The sequence below is a fragment of the Pholis gunnellus genome (assembly GCF_910591455.1).
Source record: "Pholis gunnellus genome assembly, chromosome: 12".
Lineage (NCBI taxonomy): Eukaryota > Metazoa > Chordata > Actinopteri > Perciformes > Pholidae > Pholis > Pholis gunnellus.
The window spans coordinates 22997952-23019843 of record NC_136539.1 but is presented as its reverse complement, the minus strand read 5'-3'; the positions used below and the strand labels follow the sequence as shown (position 1 = coordinate 23019843).

The following is a 21892-nucleotide window of genomic DNA, read 5'->3' as shown; positions in this document are numbered from 1 at the left end:
GTCGCGTCGGGTCTCTACGTTGCGTTTTTTTTTCTCTGCCTGAAGACTGAAGTTCTGCCTCGACACGTCTTGAACGCAGCTTAAAGTCCTGCTGCCTCTTCCTCCTCCTCTTCCTCGGTCAGGCTACTGGTTCCTCTCATTATATAACCGCGGCTGCTTTCGTTCCTTCCATCCCGCTCACTGCTCTTCCTCCTTCGTGATCTGCTCTCAGGCGACAAATAAAAAAAACCCCGCGGAGGACTTCAGGAGGTCCGGGGCTGACGAAGGCGACCTCACCAACATGCTGCGTCTCTTTTTGAGGACTTTAGGGGAACCTTTCATTCGTGCGATGTAGCATTATTGTGACGTTTTTTGAAGTGTAAATATCTCCCGAGTCGACACAAAGGAACCGTGAGCTTGAATAAAAACACGCCTCGCAGAAGCCTTTTTAACACGCAGACTGATTATTTATTTGTTTATTAGTTTCTCTTTACGTCGGGGCTTCTATGGGTGTGACCTTCTTCTCGACAGTGAAAACCTGCTGCAGCCCCATCGCCTCCTGTTGTTCTTATTTGTGGTAAACATGAAGGACAAAGATTATTCAGAGCTCCAGATGTTTCCTTTCGTCCTCGTGTTTCTACCGTTCCGTCTCGTTTATAAACTGAGCATCTCTTCTTCTTCCGGGCTGTGTGCGAGCTGTTACATGGTGTGAATGACGGGTTGGACATGAATCCATGTTTTCTATCGTTGTTTATTTCATTTTATTTATGCGGTTAAAAGTCCTTTTTCTACATTTTTTTTTTACTTTTATTTGAATGTTTCAATAAATTTGCAGAACGTGTCGAGTTTAAAGCCAATTGAAGGATTATTTGAGTTTCTTTGTTTTGAATTCTTTTGGTCATTGGTTTCATTCAGATGGGAGAATATTCTTAAAGCTTAAATTGATAAAAAGTCCTCCAGATGTTGAGTTTGACCCTCATGTGACACGATGTCTTCTGACTGAAGAGGATTACAGAGAAAACACTATTTTATCTAAAGAGCAGTTGTTCCTGTTATTTTGTCCACTCGTCTAGAAGTGCAGCGTAACATTTCAGGAAGACGAAAGGTTTTGCGGATTCGAGAGGGAGAACACTGACACCAGATCAGCTCCCAAAACCTTTTTAAAACCGACCCGGATCACAGGACCCTGGTTCACCCGGCTGATCATTTTCCCTGCTGGACTCGAGAGGCAGCGAGCGGACCTTCAGTGGACCTTCGGTGGACGCTGTGTCTGGCTGCGATGCCTCATGTGAATGTGCCTATCTGTAAATACTGAAAGTGAGTGACTGAGTCTGATGCTATGTGTGTGGGCTGATCTGCTGATACGGTCATGTTAAATAAATGATTTCATTTTCTAACCAGACTCTTATGATGCTGTTTTCTTTACTTCTCTGGACTAATAACGCTGACACGGACATTGAAGGAACATAAAAGTATTTACTGGTTTAACTCCCTCGTTGTGTTGAGCCGTGACCTTTGACTTCCATCTACTGAGGTTATCTCTTAAACCTTTGCTGCTAATACTTTTAATAGTTAAGGACTTCCTGTGGACTGAAGTGGTGTTTCTGAGCACCAGACTCCCTTCATGTTACTGCAGCAGGTCTGACAGTCTGCCTCTCAGTCCTGGTTCTGGTTCTCCCGTGCCTCCCTTCCCTCCAGTGGGTCCAGCAATACGTCCTGGGTCTCCAGCAGCGTGGTGTCGGTGTTGACTCAGAGAGGAGAAGCTCTGCTCCTGGAGGAGGTCGTCTCCTCCCTCTGGAGCTCTGGATCTGGGTCTGTCCACGGTGGACCAGGTCTCTGCTGGAGGATCTGGGTCTGTCCACGGTGGACCGGTCTCTGCTGGAGTCTGAGCTGAAGGAGGTTCTGGTGAACCTGCATGATTTGTAACTCTATAGAAATGGACCATCTTCTCTCTGATGGTCTGGTTTACTGATGGAGGTCTGATAGAGGATCAGGACTACTAATTAAGAACCACAAACTAGTTCAGCTTTTAGGAAAAGCCACAAAATAAAACCGCAGAGCATAGAAGAAGACAAACGTCTGATTTTGATGAAGCAGGGTTCTTCAAAAGGTCAGTTAAGTTACTTAATTTTCCATATTACGTCCATATTAAAGTGTTAACGTTTGCACAACATGAGGCCTCTTCACTGTGTGCTGACCTTCCTCGCTATCATGTGCCTTTCTTTTTTTTCTTCACAAGGTGTCAGGCGGACGTGACACTGAGGCAGGGAGTGTTTTCTGAGGATGATTGACAGCAGGAGGAGGAGGAGGAGGAGGCGTGGCCTGTCGACACCCCGGGTCAGAGTCGAGAGACAGGAAGTCGTGTTGCAAAGAGGCCGGGTCAAAGTAAGATCTGCAGAGTGTATAAATCTTTTTAAATAAGCTTTAAGTTTTAAACAAATGTTGCTCAAACAAGAGGAAAGAGGAAGCATCTGTTGGGGACTATTTTCAGCGGCGGATTAATCCACATTTAGTGCTCTAGTGGCTCTGTATGAACATGTCTGCTAGTGTTGTAGTCTAGACCACCGAGACCAAGTCCTGATCAAGACCAGAGGATATCTAGACCAGGACTTTGAAGGGTTGACTGAAACCATAGACTGTGTTTAAGAAGTGGACGTAGTCGTTGTGACGTCACTCATTGATTTGTTGACTGCTGCTTTGAAGCCTTGAATTCGGAATTTTGGCCGTCGCCATCTTGTTTTTTTGCAACCAGTGAACAGGAAGTGACCATATCTGGACTAAGGAGTGACGTAGAAACCTGTCAATCACTGTGTAGCCCCGCCCCTAAAGCATCCCCTGCTTTATGGTCTGTGTGACTCTAAATGGACCATCATTTACTAAATGAACATCATGCTGTATTGAAGAAGACTTGAAACTAGAGATTGAGACCATAAACTCATGTTTACAATGTTTACTGAGGTAATAAATCAAGAGAGAAGTAGAGTCATTTTCTCATAGACTTCTATACAACCAGAGGAGTCGCCCCCTGGTGGACACTAGAGAGAATGCAGGTTTAACACTTGAAGCTTTGACTTCACTCTTCAGAACCGGAGGTTAACGTCTTGACCGAGAACTTCAAAAGTGGACCTGAGACTGGTACAACACTGATGTCACACAGTGTTTTTTTCATATTTTGTGTAGCTCTAGAGCACAGAATACAACTTCTACTTCATTGTTAAAGGAAACGTCGTTGTCCTGACATGAATTTCACAGAAGACAAAACATGGGCAACGACCAGAGACGAGCAGTGTCCTGTCTCTCCCGATGGGGGGCGCCACGCCCTCGCTGTGAACACCCCCCCCCACACACCCCACCCCCCTTCCTCCCGTCGGTGTGAACTGGTTCCTGAGCTCCGGGTTTATCAGCCATCGCCACCGGCAGACGTGTCGTTCGACTAAAACACCCATCATGAGCCGTGGGGACGAGCTGCTGCTTTGTTGAGCTTCCGTGTCAGGACACCACGTCTGACCACGGCCTCCCCTCTCCTCCCATAAGCCCCCTGCACACACACACACACACACACACACACCCCCACACACACACACACACTCACACACACCTCCTCCCCAGCCCTCACCCTCCAACCAGAAGAAGCCATGCATGAAAATCTTTTAAATGGAAGAAACGGAAATACAATCCCTCCCCATCACCTCACTTTATTATTTTTTGGTCGAGGTGGACGAGTGCAGGTACAAAACACGGGGATAAAACCCCCAATTTGGTTTTTTTTGAAGAGGCAAGCTTTTTTCTTTCTGTGCTTTCCGTCAGAGTTGGCCAGACTCCAGTAACTTAGTCCCATTGATGTAAAGCTAAAACGGCCCAGTGTCGCCCAGCCCCCAGCCCCCCGGACCCCGCGAGGCCGCGGGGCTGGGCGTACAAACATTTTTTCACCCTCGTGTTTTTTTTTTGTTCGGGCTCAATCCCCGGCGCTTTCAGGGGAAATAAAGGAAGCGCTGTGGTCAGCAGGGTCATGTGGGCGAGACTATAGGCGGCGATTAGGGCCTCTAATGTGCAATGAATCCTCTTCCAATCACATGATATGAACTAATGTCGCCATTTAATGATAAAACAACAGCAGCGAGCAGTGTGTGTGTGTGTGTGTGTGTGTGTGTGTGTGTGTGTGTGTGTGTGTGTGTGTGTGTGTGTGTGTGTGTGTGTGTGTGTGTGTGTGGGGGGGGGAAATGGATGACAACTGCATTTCTCAGGTTATGTGCCTCAACTCGCGGCTCAGGGACCGGCTGAAGGACGGGATGTGGGTCAGAGTTCAGCACACACACACACACACAGAACAGTGTAACCTTGGCTCTGGCTGGTGGTGGTGGTGGGGGGGGGGCTTGGATTAAGTTAAATTTAGGACGGCCTGAACCCTGTTTGGTGAGCTGCAGTGAGTGCAACAATCCCTTCAAATCCCTTCGTCACCAAACTCAACTTTTCCCAAAACGCCCACCGGCTGACACATCACACACACACACACACACACACACACACACACACACACACACACACACACACACACACACACCCTTCTGAATTCAGGACCACATTCCCTTCTTTCCCCAAATCTTCGACAGCAGCTTCTCTCCTTAAAAAGTAACAGTTCAAATAAAAAACGTTGTTGATGTGAACTGTAGCCGTGACCTTTGGCCCCTGAAGCACAAAAAAACAAAAAAATTATGCAATGATGAAGCTGAACTAAAAACTAAGCCCTCATCTCCAGGTGATTAACATCACCTGATATATATATATATATATATATATATATATATATATATATATAACTTTTATTTTATGTTTGTTTGTATTTTACTCACTTAGGACCGTACATGTATGTTTCCTGTTGCCCAAAATCAAGTTGCCTTAGTGGATTAATACTGTTGAGTTGAATTGAATCCAGTGGTCAAATAGTCCTCAATCCTGTTTTTTATAATATTTCATGCTTATAAAATAATCTAGTTTGAAGTGAAGCTCCTAAAACTTTAAAAAGCACTTTCACCAAAGACAGTGGAGGTTCTAGGACTTGTGTAAATATTCATTCTTTAGTTTAACTTCTTGGAAAGACGAGTGGAGAAAACATTCAACACTTCTTTCAGTTTGAGGTGTTTAGTTCAGAACTTTTTATGGAGGAATGATGGATGTTCTGTGGTGCATTCAGGGGAAGTCAGCCAGGTGCATTGTGGGCAATGTGTCCATTACCGTCGCCTCACCTGTGTGCAGCCCCTCCCCTCCTTCTGTGGACGGACAGTCAAAACAAGCCCCCCCCCCTCATGACTACAGATACAAATACTGTAACATTACATCATTCATTGTATTAATGACCACATGGTGTTTGTAAGAAGACCCTTCTTCAGTAAATGATGGTCGATTTAGAGTCAAACAGACCATAAAGCAGGGGATGCTTTAGGGCGGGGCTACACAGTGATATACAGCGTCTCTACGTCACTCCTCTGCATTCCAAATATGGTCACTTCCTGTTCACTGGTTGCAAAAAAACAAGATGGCGACGGCCTAAATGCAGAACTGGAGGCTTCAAAACATCAGTCCACAAACCAATGAGAGATGTCACGACGACTACGTCCACTTCTTCTATACAATCTATGGTTATTGTTGATTGTTTTATTTCTATTCTATAGTCTATTTCAATCATTACTGTAAAGAACTTTGAAGTTGCATCATCTGATCTTTCAAAGAAGTTTAACAGTCTGGTACCAAACGAAACAGAACGTTTCTGTCAAACAAACCAACAGGTTTCCATGAGCCGGCGGTCAGGCCTCCCAGAAACAGATTCATCACACTCCTGAAATACATAAAGGGGGGCTGAGGTATTTGTGCTGTGGGCTGAGTGTGAATTTGTTTGGTGATTAAAGGCTAAATATAACCCGTCTGCTCCGCGCTGTAGACCGGTGACTCTGTGAGCTCTCTTTCTCTGGTCGTTGCTTTTCCACCACAGGGCCAAGTCGGGCTTTACAAGAGTAAATAAAAACCACTATCATGACTTGGGACATTATGTCTTCACTTCTTTAATGGGTCAACATGTTATTGTTTTGTAAATAAGTAGACACATGTCTTCAGGGATGAGGGCTGCAACTAACAATTACTGTTATCTGCCAATAACTTTCATCGTTTGGACTATAAAACATAAAAAAATGTCCATTCCAGTTTCTCAAAGTCCAAGGTGATGCCTTTAAATGTGTTTTGTTGTTTTATGAAATTACAGAGAAAATATGAGAGGCTGAAAACAGCAATTTTCTGCCATTGTAAATCAAAGAAATTCTGCTGCGATGGGTTTAAATTCTCCCTGAAATGCTTTGATCTCTGTTCGTCCTTTCAGTAGAAACAAAGCCACCGACTGAGTGACGGGGCCGAAGCCTCCAGTCCGTCGTGCCAACAGATCAACTATCTCCCATCACTCTTCAGCCACTGGACTCGAGAGCCCAGCACTCATGTACTGTACTCTGTTGTTAGACTCGGTGCCAAATATCCAGCGTAAAGGAATCCTTTAAAAACGTTTGCTGTAATGCCGTGCTTGACGCACAAATATGAGATCTCGCTGTTTAAACTTAAACAAAACGTATTTCCAAAAAATGTGAATTCCTGTACGATGGCCCAACAACCTTCGAAGTATACATATTTAGTACAAACATTCTCTTTGTCCGTTGCTTTGTTGATGCCCAAAGATCAAAACAAACCTTCCCAGCAGCTGTACATTTCACCCGCCTCTACCATGTATTGCACAGCGTTGTAAATTATCACTCAGCTCTTGATGGAGTTTATGATCGATGTTTGACTCTCAGGTGAAGACTGACACGCCCGTCTCATTTTAATTATTTCTGGATGGGTTTATAAAGTGGGCCTGGCTGTGAGTGTGTCTGACTCAGCGTTGTATTCTGATGTTCCCCCGTTGGAATGCAGAGTGAGAGGGTGGGCTGTGGGGAGGTCGGAGGTCAAAGAGTCGACAAAGAGATTAATGCCAAAGACAAACCGGAAGCTAGTTCTGATGATCAAGAGCCACTTGATAATAATGATCGTCTTCTACCCAGATCTGGTTTTCTATCTACTCAGATTTGATTGTCTTCTAACCAGATATAGTCTTCTTCTATCTACACAGATCTTGTCATCTTCTATCTACCCAGATCTGATGGTCTTCTTCCCAGATCTGGTCTTTTTATCTACCCAGATCTGCTCTTCTTCTAGCTACCCAGATCTGGTCATTTTGTACCCATATCTGGTCTTCTTCTACCCAGATCTGATCTTATACCCAGATATTGTCGTCTACCCAGATCTGGTTTTCTTCTATCTACCCAGATCTGATTGTCTTCTTCCCAGATCTTGTCTTCTTTTATCTACCCAGATCGTGTCTTCTTCTACCCAGATCTGGTTGTCTTTTACCTAGATCTGGTTTTCTTCTACTGTACTTAAGTACAAGTTTGAGGTACTTCACTTGAGTATTGCATTTTATACAACTTTAAACTTCTACTCCACTATATCTGAGGTAAATATTGTACTTTTTACTGCTCTACATTTATTTGATAACTTAAGTTACTTTGCAGATTCAGATTAATAAAACTAAATATCATTAACAAATACATTTTGATGTATTATTAAGTAATAATTTCATACTAGTAGTGCATTCTTTTACATAAGTAACATTTTGAATGCATGACTTTACTTGTAACAGTATTTCTACGCTGTGTTGATACTACTTTTACTTCAATAAAATATCGTTCAGGACCATTGAAATGAAGCGCTCTTTGAACATTTCCCTTTTAGCTGAGGCCTAAAATTCAACTCTTATTTATTAATTCACATTTGGATTGTACTATTGTTAAACCTTAAAACTGGAGTGTTTTTGCTCAGGACGAGTTGAGGTCTTTAGGAGTCACGTACGATGTTTGTTTCATCGATAAAGCAAAAAGCAAGAACAACAAATATGGTACAAAAAATGTATTTAGTAACAGTTTTGTAAACATTTGAGGTAAATGAACATTTACATCAACTTGTTCTTACAAAAGAATCATTCATACACAAGGCACTTCTCTTGTTTAAGACAGCATTGAAAACAGGTTGCTGTTCGGAGCGTCGTGAGATGGTTCCTGTGCTCCCTGACGAGCCAGAGACATCATGCTCTGCATGAAACGTAAGAGGAGAGAGTTTTTGGAGGGGACGACGGGCGTGGAACACGTCTTGTCAGGGCTTCGTATGCAGGGTGAGGGAAGGGCCAGCTACCCAGCTAACATCGTCTCAACAGCGGAGTCTTCTGATATGAGTCCCGACCGTTTAAGTGAGAACATACCGAGTGAACACACAGAAAAACTGTTTTTCTTCTCTCTCTCTCGCTGTTGCCTTTTTAAAACAAAATCTTCAAACTCATCGTTATCTGAACTCGAGATGAACAAGTTTCTTTTTTTTAATACTGTCTTTTCTGCAAAGAGCCACTGCGTTTTAGTTTTAAGACATGTTTTCCTTTGAGGATAATAGATTTGGCAGTTTTCTCGTCACACTCTCTCTCTCTCTCTCTCTCTCTCTCTCTCTCTCTCTCTCTCTCTCTCTCTCTCTCTTTCTCTCTCTACTACTACCAATATTAGCATTGTAGAACAGCAATTTTTCTTTCCTAAATGTGCAAATCTTTATCAACTACCAAAATGTAAACTTTAGGGATCAAAAACAAATGCAGATAACAAAGTTGTTTTTTTGTCATTTTGAACAACATAGATTGGGAAAGGCTGCTTTTACTCATGCGTTGTGCAGGTGTGTATTGTTTGCACCAACTGTAATTTAAGCAACTTAAGTGAGATAGAGTATGAGACATTACCGATATGGGTACAGATACTCTTACACCATAAAGTACCGTCATGTTGTGACCCCAGCCCCCTCTGAAAATGAAAATAAAACAGCGGGTAGCATTTTGCTCTTACTCCAGTGTATTAACCTGCACATTAACTGCTGGAAATGTTGTGTTGCTCAAACATAAAAGTACTTAATTGTGTTGCCCTATGAGTGCAATATTGTCCAATGCAGTTTTCACACAGTCTCACTGTCTCACTCTGCTTCAGAGGTGAACTCACAGGATAATACGAGGGATTACGGTCGTTATTAAGCTAAAGAGTGAAAGTGAGTGCCTGGGCTGTGAATGAACCAACCAGCACAGTAACACAACAGAGACAGGAGGACCGCGGCTGCTGATGAATTCAGTTCAAAGTTTGGGTTTTCTAAAGATCTCTAAGAATCAAGATGAACACAACAAAAAAAAAGAAGCCGTTGAAGGTCGACCGCCCCGCGACGCTTTGATACTCGCGACGCCGCGTCATTTAGTCTTCTTTTTTTAATCGTATAGCAATCACAAACTGACAATTTATGAGTAAAATTCAATTTAAAAAAATAGCACTTTTCAGAATAAAACCAATGAAGAAGCACGTGAAATGTGTGTGACGGTGAAAATCATGAAAGTCGCTCTCGATCTTTAAGTGTGATGCTTAAAAAAAGGGGGGGGGGTGTAAGTTTGAGGGCAAAAATATCTGCCGAGAATCTAACAAAAATAAAAAAAATGTGTTTAAATTCTAACCAATGAACAAGGAGAGTATTTATTCTTTATGTCAGATGGCTGCCATGTTTTTTGAACGCAATATTTAGTGATTTGTGCAGGAAGTAGAAAGTGTTTTTCCTTTCAGAGATGTTGACTGAAGGCGACGCTGACAGAGGTAAGGGACTGTTTTCCTCTTCTGTTAACTAACAGCATGGTGGGAAAGTTTTAATCTCTTGTGTTATTGACAAAGTAGTGCTCGTAGAGACCCAGGTGCATTCTGGGCCATCACAGGAATGACTTCCACTTGCAGTTTTGACCACAGTTTATTCTAAGGACTCTGGGAATATCACATCAGTCCATTACTATCCATTCCATCTCAATCTTCATAGTCTCTGCCGGAAGAGCCGCAATGGATGGTGGGTAAAAAACCAAAGCGTTAGCCGGTGAATCGGTGAGTTGTAGGGCTGCACATGCTGGCGTGGCGCGACCACCAGGAGGTTTGTTGATGACATTTCCTTCCTGGACGTTTAACACGGCAGGTGTTCGTTTGGTAAGATTCAGGAAGTGCTGCAGCAAAAGACCTTCCGAGGTCCAAAGAGCCTCACATGCACACGTGCTCCGGGGATTTGAGTGTGAATCCAGATAATGATTCACGAGATATAAGAGCGAATTGTCTGGCTACACATCGAATAACTGTACAACAACCTGTGCTTAGTCCAGATAAAACAAAACAAACAAAACGTATCCAGTGATTGTTTTTTTGACATTTCCTTTGTAATAATTAGTCCTTTAGGCTCAACAAAAAGAAGAATAAAAGTAGAGAAACACCATGAGATCTTCCCCCCTTCAAAGGAAACACGATGTGTCCATTTTGATGCAAAATTAGGACGTCACAGTGTCCTTTAGGACGTCACAGTGTCCCTCGCTGCCGCCGCCGTGTCTGTGGGCGGAGCCTTCCTGACTTCACAGCACGTGCATGATCACATTTTGTGTGCATAAATTAAGACCGTCCCAAAAAAAAACAACTACTCTGCAACTCACCGATTGCACTAAACCAACGACTTATTTTCACATTAACCGAAACGTTTTTTGGGGGTTAGTCTGCTTTCCCGTCTCTTGTCACTTTTGCCTTTTTTGGATTTGATTTTTTCAGTTGATTTTTTTTAGTGGAGTGTTTTGGGGAAGTTGGGGCTGAAGAGATTTAGACAGCCAGGTCGCTCGGCCTGGCCCTGATGCTGCTGCTCCTGCTGCTCCTGCTGGCCCGACTGGGCCCCCGAGGGTCTGTGCCGACCGTTACCGGAGGCTCGTGCATCTCCACCGTGGTGGTGGTGGTGGTGGGGACGTGGCCGTCCTCCTGCTCGCTCTTCCCCCCCGCTCCAGCTGCCTGCGTTGGACGCGATGCTGCTGCCGGAGGCGGCGGTGGCGGTTGAGTTGGTGTTACTGGCGGCGTTGCTGGTCGGAGGGAGCAGCGCAGCATCGACGGGCTGCTGCTGCTGCTGCTGCTCCTTGTCGGTGCTGGTGGAAGAGGAGGATGGGGAGGGCGGAGTGGCGGCCTTCATCTCCCGAGTCTGCTGCTCGGTGGCCAGGTTGGCCCAGTTCTGCTGCGTGGCCAGCCTGTGGTTGTTGTTGTTGCTGCTGATGTAGTAGTGGGAGGAAGGGGAGGGCTGGCGGAGCGGCTGCTCCCGCTGGAGTTCGTCCACCTTGAACTCTGCCGCCGAGGTCGCGGCCGCCGGCCCCGCGGACAGCAGGAACGCCCCGCTGCCCGCCGTCACGTCCGTGTAGTTGGGAGGGTAGCTGAGGCCGGAGGGGGCAGTTCTGGAGGCCGAGGCCAAACACTCGGGCTCCGCAATGTTGGCGCGGCGCGGCGACTCGTGGTCGGGGGCGAACTCGTTCGTCATGCCCTGTTTAACTTTCTTCCATCCGAGGTGATAGATCTCTAACAAATTCAGCAAAAGAGACACGCAAGCCACCACAAGCATAAATATAATAAAAATAGTCTTTTCAGTGGGCCTCGATATGAAGCAGTCCACGGTGTTGGGGCAGGGCCAACGTGCGCACTTGTACAGGGGCCTCAGCTGGAAGCCGTAGAGGAAATACTGGCCCAAAATGAATCCCACTTCAAACAGGGTCTTGAAAATAATGTTGAACACATAGGTACGCAGCAACGCGCCCCTGATACGGATTTTGCCGTGCTCGTCCCTGATTGGCCGCTTCTCCTTCTTGCCGCCTCCTCCTCCTCCTCCTCCTCCTCCAGCATCTCCACCGTTTCTATAAAGGAGTTCTTTCTCCTCTCGGAACCTGTTGGCCTTGCGCAGCTCCTCGTCCTTCTCTTTCCGCTTCTCCTCCATTCGGACGATGTGCAGCACGTGGCCCAGGTAGATGAGCGTCGGCGTGGACACGAAGATGATCTGCAGCACCCAGAAGCGGATGTGCGAGATGGGGAAGGCCTCGTCGTAGCAGACGTTCTCGCAGCCGGGCTGCTGCGTGTTGCAGGTGAAGTCGGACTGCTCGTCGCCCCAGACCTCCTCGGCCGCCGCCCCCAGCACCAGGATCCTGAAGATGAAGAGGACCGTCAGCCAGACTTTGCCGATGACCGTCGAGTGCTCCTGAGCGTTCTCCAGCAGCCGCCCCAGAAAGCTCCAGTCGCCCATGCTTCAAGATTTCTAGCCTATGGAGAAAGTACAGGCTGGAGAAGAAGAAGAAGAAGAAGAAGAAGAAGAAGAAGAAGAAGAAGAAGAAGAAGAAGAAGAAGAAGAAGAAGAAGAAGAAGAAGAAGAAGAAGAAGAAGAAGAAGAAGAAAGGAAAAAGGAAGTTAAATAAACTCAAAGTTGGTCTGAACACGTGTCACGTTAAACACATACGAACACACGGGAGAAGACACGAGGACGTGGAGGTGACGATCGGACATGTTTCTCTTCAGCAGAACAAGTTCTTTGTAGAAAAACTGCCACGTAGGCATCGGATATCGAAAATCGAAACACAGCGTTGGCCTCAAACACAGGCGCTGGTTTACTGTATAGACCACCTGTTTGACTGAACCCTGGTTCTCTCTCTCTCTCTCTCTCTCTCTCTCTCTCTCTCTCTCTCTCTCTCTCTCTCTCTGTCTCTCTCTCTCTCCTCTCTCTCTCTCTCTCTCTCTCTCTGTCTCTCTCTCTCTCTCTCTGTCGGGCCTGTCTCTCTCTCTCACCTGCTCGCTCCACTGACCAGCAGGCATGTGCTGAGATCAACATTATAATGTTCGAAAACAGCATTTAGCAGAGATGGGGCTCTGGTGTGGCACACACACACACACACACACACACACACACACACACCTCTCCCGTCCTCTCCCTCGCTGTCAACTGTAACACTAAAGCAGCAGCGATCGAATCGAAAAGTTTTACTGCAATCTAAGATAATAATATCAAAACAATGAGACACATTCAGATTTAGCAAATAAACTGTTTTTAAAAGTTCAAAAACTCAATTTGCAGTTTTCTTCTTTGATTAATTCACATATTCAGTCTTTAAATAGCTTGTTTTGTTTAAACAATCTCAAATAAATTAAAACACGATGTTTTATCAATTAATCTTCTGTTTTTAATGTCACAGATTTAACACTTAAGTCTTATTAAACACGCTTTTTCAAGTTTGAGTGAAACAGATTTTATATTCACAGATACAGATCTCTGTTTATATATAATATAAGATAAAAACAGATGGATTTGGATTATTCTTTAGAAAGAATAGTGAACGTGGGACAAACTATTCATTCAGCAAAGTCATCACACAGCAGAGACACTTACTAAAATATTCTGCTATTAAAGGTAATAAATCCATCGACTAGGGTTCACAATATGTACGACACCTGGAAGAGAAAAACACGTTTAGTCAGAAAGACATTTATGTTTCTTTGAGACAAACAAACACGTGCATGTTTTGAGCAATAATCAAAATGTATCCGGAGTCTAACACTTCTCGTGGTTTTTCAAACTGAAAAAAGATCAAAATCTAAACTTTTTTAAAGCAGTTTGCGTTTGAAGTGTAAATATTGGTAATAAGTTGTGAAATACTGCTGATGCTGCAGGAATTAAACCCACAGAGAGACATGAAGTCATGCGTCGTTTGACCTTCTCATGACTTAATTATCAGAAGAGACATTTCTCTGAGTTTCACAAGTATTTGTGGTATTTTGTGTAACAGACAGTCAGGTTCAAATACAAAGCCACATACCTGCTGACAATACAGACTGTGCCAGAGTCCAGACTCCCTCTAAGCTTTGTTCAGGCTTTGTGTCGCTCTTCTTGTTTAGTAAAAGTGGAGCTTAATGACCCGATTACACTCCTCATTAACTACGTGGAGACGCTACAGGTTCAAAACAATTAACTGATCGATATCATGAAACTTCCTCCGTTTAGCATTCACATTAAGGCAGTTATTTGTTGTATTACAAGTTTTCTTAAATGTTATGTTTAAATATGCAAATGAGGCATTATCTTATTAAATATGAGCTAATTTTCATACATTTCCAGAACATAAATCTGAATATTGGATAAAGCCGGGTTCTAAATTCTTGTTTTGTTTTGTTGACATATTAAAGTCAAAGGTTTTCACAGAAGGAATAAAATCATCTCCATGTTATTAATAAATGTTTAAATGAGTGTGTGAGTGATGTGTGAACTAACCCCTCTGTGTGAACCTTCAGCACATAGAGAGGAGTGAACGTGTGAAGTTTGGTGTGTGTAAGAGCAGCTGAAGTGGAGATTTATCATCAGAGTCTGAGAACAAACTCATTGAGAGAAAACGTCCTTTAAAGAGACGTTTAGTTCATTACAGACATTTAGAGACTCTACAGGTGAAGAGTTAACACATGAACTCATAGATTCACCATGAAGCTTCACCACTTCATCAAGAACACTAAGAGGAGGATTTACTGTGTTACACGTTTACTGAAATGTTATGTTTAAATATGCAGATGAGGCATTAATGGTAACTTTTGGTACATTTAGTAGAAATCTACAGACACAAACAGACAAAGTAGTAAAATAAACACCTGAATGTGTATTTTGGATGTTCAGAATCTCTAAATTGATCAGTGCATGAAGAGAAGTGTCTCCGGTTTGAACACAAAGTGACAGCGGAGTGTTTCTTTCCCGTCATACCTTTAGACCGGAGATGTCATACTTAAATATGAAAAGCAAATCCATCTGCCATCGTCGGTGCCATCATCGTTTTGAGTGCGTTGAAACGTGCGGCTGCAGCGACCCTCCCTCTGCCTCCCTGATCCCAAACCTGTCTCTCCTGTTACTCCCCAACGTTACTTTAGATCTAGATCTCAAACTCATGCATGCACAAACGTCTCCAGTCGGTGCGTCAGTCTTTGTCCCGGAACCCGTAAACGTGCGCAAGGAAAAAAAGAAAGGTTCCTCCTTCTGTTGTGGTTAGTTTTTGGAGGCGGCTTGGAGTCGGAGATGGGGCTCGGTCAAACGGAGCTGCCTCCCGTTTCCAGCCATGTCTGGACTGTCACATTGTGTGACCATGCATGAGTGAATCCACAGAGTCATCAGCCTGTCCGGTGTCACACCACGCCCCGTCAAACCGCCACAAAAAAGAAAAAACTACTAAATGTGCGCAAGAATTAGGCGGAAACTGTGCTTTAAAAAGACCCCCCCCCCCCCCCCCCCAAAAAAAAAAACCTTTCCCGAAAAGTGTCCAAAATCATGAACATGCTCTTCTGAACTTCTCCAAAGAATATCACATGAAAACCTCCATGAACCGAGAAACCATCTACAATTTAACAATTGTAAAGTTAATAATATAACCTAAGAGATTAATTAAATTGAATTATTTATTTAGTTATTAATTGTGCGCAAAAGTTGCCGGAAACTGCGCCAAACCACACCCCCAAAAACCTCCACGCAGGTCCAACAACATGAACACGCTGCTGTGAACTTCTCCAAAAAATATGAAAAACCTCCATGAACCATGAAACCATCTACAATTTAAAAGTTAATAATAGTTTGAGATTCAATTGAATTATTTGTTTATGAATTGATTAAGAGAAAAGACCATTACATGGTCACAATAAAGGATTGACCCTTTAGACACACAAAAAACTACTTTGAGAGAATTAAAGAAAACTGCTGATTAAAAGAAACAAAAGACAAAATATTCTGTGGCTCATATTTTAGGTCATCGCTCCAGAAAGAATACAGAAATGCATGTTATCATAAGAGCAACACGTGAAACAGACTTAATGTACACAAACATTTAGTTTATGTTTTTACTTCAAGGATCAAAGTGTGGAACACTGGATATGTGGATAAAAATATCTCATGTTCAAAAACACAATCACAAAGTCTAGAATGTCTTGATTTCTTGATTTCTTGTCGGTTCATTAGTTTGTTGTTCGAGCAGATAGAAAAACCACAAAGGTGACATCATCACCATGTCTTCTGTCTGAGCGAGAGGTCAAAGGTCAAAGAGCAGAAACCTGTTCATTGATTCAGCTTCTCTGTGAAGATGCAGAACTTGGTTTGTTTTGGGACATTTGGTCTAAACTTTTCTCGCCCACTTAAAGAAACTCTTCCATCATCAGTTATGGAATTTAAATATATGACTCTTAAGTTTCTAATCGTTTATTTTAAACAACACAGATGTGATTATTCCAGCTCAAGCTATTCTTGGAGGGGCCGGAGGACAAAGACCCCCCCCCCTTAAGAGGTGACTAGTGTGGGGTCTAAAATAAGGTTCGTGCTGAAAGCTGATAGGACCAGCTGGAGGTCAGCGCACTGAGACAACACAAGTCCAAATAATGCACGAGGACCGCTTCGGGACGGGGTTTTCATAAAGCAGGGTTCAGAGTTTAATGTTGGGTTTACAATTCGGCCAATAATAATATTAGTGATAATAATAATGATTAAACATAATAATACAAAAACAATACTACTACTACTACCAATTATTATTATTATTAATAACAATTTAACAATGTTATCATTTTTTATGTATTATTATTATTATTATTATTATTAATATAACAGTAATAATGAATAATAATAATAATGAATAATAATTATATTAATAATATACAAAAACAATAGTATTACTATTACTAATACATTATTATTATTAATATAATGAATAATAATGAATAATAATAATAATAATTATATTAATAATATACAAAAACAATAATATTACTATTACAATACATTATTATTATTGATAATACAAATGTAACAATGTTATAATTATTAAATCTATTATTATTGTTAATAAGATCCCAAAAACCCCTAAATATGGAGTGAAATATGAATTGATTGATTGATGAGTCTGACAGATTTATTTTTATTTTTCTACTTTTCTGTAAAACGCCTCTTGTGTCCTAAATGATCGTTTCCTTGTGCATTACTGTTATGACATAACTTCTAATGCTACTGTGATTATATCACATAAACTAACTTTGGGAAGTCTCTAGCAGAATAAAACATCTTGTCCAGACGTTCATCTTTGTTCATATGTTTTTATCAACAGGTGTGAAAATATGCAAAACATTCTCATTTGACTCACGTACAGAAACACTTACAGTAACACGTGAAACACATTCAGGTCTGATCAATCAGCATCAAACCTGTTAAATCTCTGTGTGGCGGGAACGATTTCAGAATGAATAATCTCATGTTGTGCAACACACTTCTTGGTATTTATAAACCCACCAAAATAAAAGCATTATTTATAGAAAACATATTCAACTGTGAATGTTCAAACTTCACGCTACAGTCACTTGATTCAATACAGCAGGATCATAACAAACTCACGTCAGTTATTGTAACACGTATTTAAAATGTCTCCTCTTGTAAACTAGACACTAAAAAAACAATCATAAAGGCACTTTTTTTTTTTTTTTTGCTTCAATTCTCATGACTTCATTTGTTCTTCTTCCTCTTCTTCTTCATCATCACCAGATAAATCCTTCAGGTCCTGAGGAAGGCGTTTGTGCTCTCTGAGGTTCCACTTAGAACCACCAGATGTCAGTGTAGACTCATTCTCCGATTCAAAAACATTCAAGCGACTTCAGACTGAACAATAAGTTAAAACCCTCCATCAGACCACCCGCTGTGTGGAGAAGTGAGGTGACACTTGAACCACCGGTGCATGCACATGCTTTCTACCTGAAACAGGCTCTTTAAGTAACAACTGCTGGTGTGGTCAAACTCAGGAAAGAACCAGGATCAGCCAAAATACCTGCCCTCAAGTAGTAAATGTCTAGGGCTTTTATTGTGAAAGGTAGGATCAGAAGGAGTCTGTTCTGAGTAATAAAGTTGTCAGTCTTGGTTCGGTGTCCATGTTGTTATTGACTATATGGGTACTTCTCAAGTCTCTTAATTGCATCCCCGTTTCCCTCACTTGCGTCCTTTCCTTGCGTCTTAGTCCCTCCCACCAGGGATGCATGGAGGAAGCCATGCTAGGACCGAGGAGCGAGGAAACGACAATTAAGAGACTTCAGTAATACCCTATATAACAGCAACTCGACCCGTTCTTCGCAGCTGATTGGTTGATGATTTCAAGCTCAGAAAAATTGACCTTCATGCTGTGAGGGAAAAATTACTCATGAACAAAACAACAGTTTGAAAAAGTATGTTGTCTTGCAAATTAATCGCAAGAGAAAAAGAAAACAGGGTGTAAAAGCATTTTCAGAACGCGATGGGGTCCCGCTGGGTTTGGACCATTTGATAGGCTAGTTATGTTGTTCTGGGGCTCTTTTTCATTCGTCTAAATAATAGCGTTACAATCATAAAAGTTTTACATTTTAAAATAGTTTTTTCTTCATTTCATTTGGGACGCCCCGATGAATGGATGAATGTCTCCCTCAGTGTTTGCATACAACGCCTCTGCCTTGGGCCGGCTCGGTCACCTTCCCATGAGACAACTCTAAAACTTAACAAACAAACTTAACCTTCTGGCGGATGTTTACATGTAGAGTCTGGGGGGCTGGAGTTACAGTCTGTTTCTCTTCTGCTCTGGTTACCCCCCCCTACACTGCGGATGTCTGTCCTTCAACACTCCTTGCTGGTCGAATGCGAGTCGGTGGTCAGCAGCAGCAGCTCGTTCTTCACGTTCTGCAGATGGCTGTTGTCCTGCATCGAGTGTCCCCCCCTCTTGGACCTGGCGGTGCACCTCAGGAGCGCCTTGACGATGAGGTAGCACAGCTCGGCCACGTTCAGCACCATGCAGATGGTCGACGACGACACCATGAAGATGGTGAAGATGGTCTTCTCCGTGGGCCGGGAGATGAAGCAGTCCACCTTGTTGGGGCAGGGCCACTGCTCGCACTTCACCAGCCGCGGCATCTGGAAGCCGCCGTAGACGAAGTAGAGCGCGTACATGAAGCCGCCCTCGAAGATGAGGCGGAAGAAGAGGCTGGAGGTGTAGGTCCACCACAGCGGGCCCGTGATGGGCAGACGCCTCCTCTTCAGCGTCTCCAGGTCGATCGCCATCGTGGTCCTCTCGGTGCCGTTGGAGGCCAGCATGGTCCTCCTGTCCCCGCGGTTCCTGTAGGCCACGTGCATGGCCACCAGCAGGGCCGGCGTGGACACGAAGATCAGCTGCAGGCACCACAGGCGGATGTGCGACACGGGGAAGAAGTGGTCGTAGCAGACGTTTTTGCAGCCGGGCTGCTGCGTGTTGCAGGTGAAGTCGGACTGCTCGTCGCCCCAGACGCTCTCCGCGGCCAGAACCAGGATGGTGATGCGGAAGATGAAGAGGACGGACAGCCAGATCTTCCCGAGGCTGGTGGAGTGTTTGTTGACGCCGCCCAGCTGGGCGTAGAGCGCCCCCCAAGTCATTGTGGCGACGGAGGACGACCTGTAGAGGGAAAGAATTCAGCAGGAAATTAACAGCACATATATAGGAAAACCCCAAAACTCAGAGAGTCGATGAAGCACATGTGAGCTCTGTACTGTGATACTCACCAGCTGCTCGGTATCGATTCCTTATCATAAGTTTACATTATTTATGATGCAAATTAAAAAAAAATGCACTACAGGAATGTAATCCTGTTTGTTTTGTTACAAATAGGCAACAACTGAATGTCGTTGTGCATCCCTGTGTTGCATAATGACAATAAATGATCCTTGAATCCTTGAGAGACACAAAATAACCACAGAAACCCACAAAATGACCGTAAAGAGACACAAAAGGACTACCACGTCTCAAAACCACAGAGAGATGTGTGTCGACTAAAAAGAGAGGCACAAAACAACAACAGAAGGAGTCTAAACAACAATAAAATCAGTGGTTCCTGCTCCTAGGAGAGGTGGAGGGGCCTTTGCATGTCTGAACCCAGAGGGCCGTTGTCTCCATGAATACCACTTTAATAACTGATCAGCATGGTGTCGTTGAAACTGCATCAGTATCATGCAGAATTTAAATAAGTTTGTTTTCCCCTCCCTGACTGGAGCATCTCTTCTCTCTGTACGATGATCCTCTCTTCGTGTCTCCACTTTGGGTATTTTTAATGTTTTGATCGATGTACAGAGAGTAAAGTTACTTTTTGACAACAAGACATGAGATCTCAAATCAATTTCAAGAGCAGGGATGAAAAACGGACTCAAATAAGTCAAAGATTCTCCACAGAGCAGCCGGATTCATAAAGTCTACGAGAGCAGAGTCTTATTTTGAAAAGCCAGATATCGAGACAAACAACATGGAAAAGTTATTATTTGGCTTTTTATGAAGCACTTTGGAAATCAGAAAGTATTCTGCTGATCCGTTTTTTAAACATTTGTGACTCAGCATCACCACTAATAACACTGTGTGATCATTAGTATAACATCACGTTGAACGTGTAATAAGCTGTGAAGCTTTTCTACTGTTTGTACTTTAGTGATTTATTTGAAGATGACATCCTCTCAGCTGTATTCCTGATATTAATAATACGAATATCGGTAATTATTTGTGTGATACGTGAATTTACCTTTAATGTGTGTTAAATATGAATCATTATAATGATCGATATTATAAGTAGCCTGTTGTTGTTGAACTCTTTTAAGGAATACAACACATCTAAACATTATGACACCAATGACTCACCTGTTTCTGTGAAGATTATATGTAAAAAAAAAAAATCAGCCACGAGGAGAAAAACAATTAATCCCTTATTATTTAAAAATAAAAGGTCCCTCGCGCTCCAACAGAATGAAGAGTTTCGTCTCGTGCTCCGTCTTCCAGCTGACTGAGGCTCACCTGAGTCTTCAGCCGGTTTTCATGGCCCCTCCTGAGCAGACGGGGAGGAGCCGGAGACCGGGTCCAGGTCCGGGGCCGGGCTCGGGGTGGGGCCTGCTGGATCCTCCGGTCTCCGTGCTTACTGCACGATGACTGAGCGTTTCATTTGGCAGATTAACGCTTTGACAGTAGAAACATGGAGGAGATATGAATCATCTCTATGAGTTAAACCTCTTTTATTTATTTATGTAAGTAGGAAGAGGTTGAAGAAGTACTCTTTTACTGAAGAGAAAGTAGTACCACATGGTATAAATACTCTGTAAGAGGTACAAGTAATGCATAAAAAATTCCACTTCAGTAAACCTACACTAGTAGCTCATTTCAGAATATATTATTGTATCATAATTAATGATGTATTATGTTATTACTTTATATACTGCTGTGTAGTTTGTGTATTTCCCCTCCAGTTATCAATAAAGTCTTATCTATAATATTCATATGTTGTGCTATTGATCAGAATCTGCAAAGTCACTAAAGTTGTTAGTAAAAAGTACAATATTTCCCCCTGTGTAACTCTAAAGATGCATACAATGGAAATAGTACAAGTACCTCCAAATAGTATTTAAATACTGTGAGTAAACGCGATTACTTTCCACCAATGTTTATTTCTAACATTTTCTACTTCATTTTCATATTTTTTCCAACGTGAGCAGGACTTAAATTAAAACCATGACTTGAGTCCAGTGGTGGAAGAAGTACTCGGATCCTTTACTTCATTAAAAGTAGTAATACCACAGTGTGTGAAATACTTCATTTACCTCATTCTGGTGAATCTTTCTGCATCAATTTACGGCGGAAAACTGTATTTATGTTAAAGAAAAAACTAAATTCAGGCCCCAGATGACAAATCAAAACATGTGATGTAAGACTCTTCAGCTGTTGATGATTCACTCGTCCTCCTCTTTGAGTAACCTCTTTAAATGTGCACTCATGCTCAAAACATATCCCACATATCTGAGGTTTTATGAGAAGTCAGGAAATATTTTAAATATTTTGAGAAATACGTTTTAACATTACGAGAAAAAACCTCCACCGCCCAAAAAAACCTAAACTCAGAACGCATTCTTTGTTATTGTAAACTTCTCCCCA

General features: G+C 42.8%; 2 protein-coding genes across 2 annotated transcripts; both read right to left on the bottom strand.

Moving 5' to 3' along the window:
* Nucleotides 1-10739: 10739 nt before the first annotated feature.
* gja3 (gap junction protein, alpha 3) lies at nt 10740-12189 on the bottom strand (the record flags this gene model as incomplete). The annotated part of the gene is given in 2 exon segments (XM_079169980.1): nt 10740-10916; nt 10918-12189. Coding segments are annotated over 2 exon segments (1449 nt in total).
* A 6387-nt stretch (nt 12190-18576) lies between these two features.
* gjb8 (gap junction protein beta 8) lies at nt 18577-19365 on the bottom strand (the record flags this gene model as incomplete). Its single annotated transcript, XM_079169849.1, has 1 exon — nt 18577-19365. The coding sequence occupies one exon, from the start codon at nt 19363-19365 to the stop codon at nt 18577-18579; it is 789 nt and encodes a 262-aa protein (XP_079025975.1).
* Between the last annotated feature and the right edge of the window lie 2527 nt (nt 19366-21892).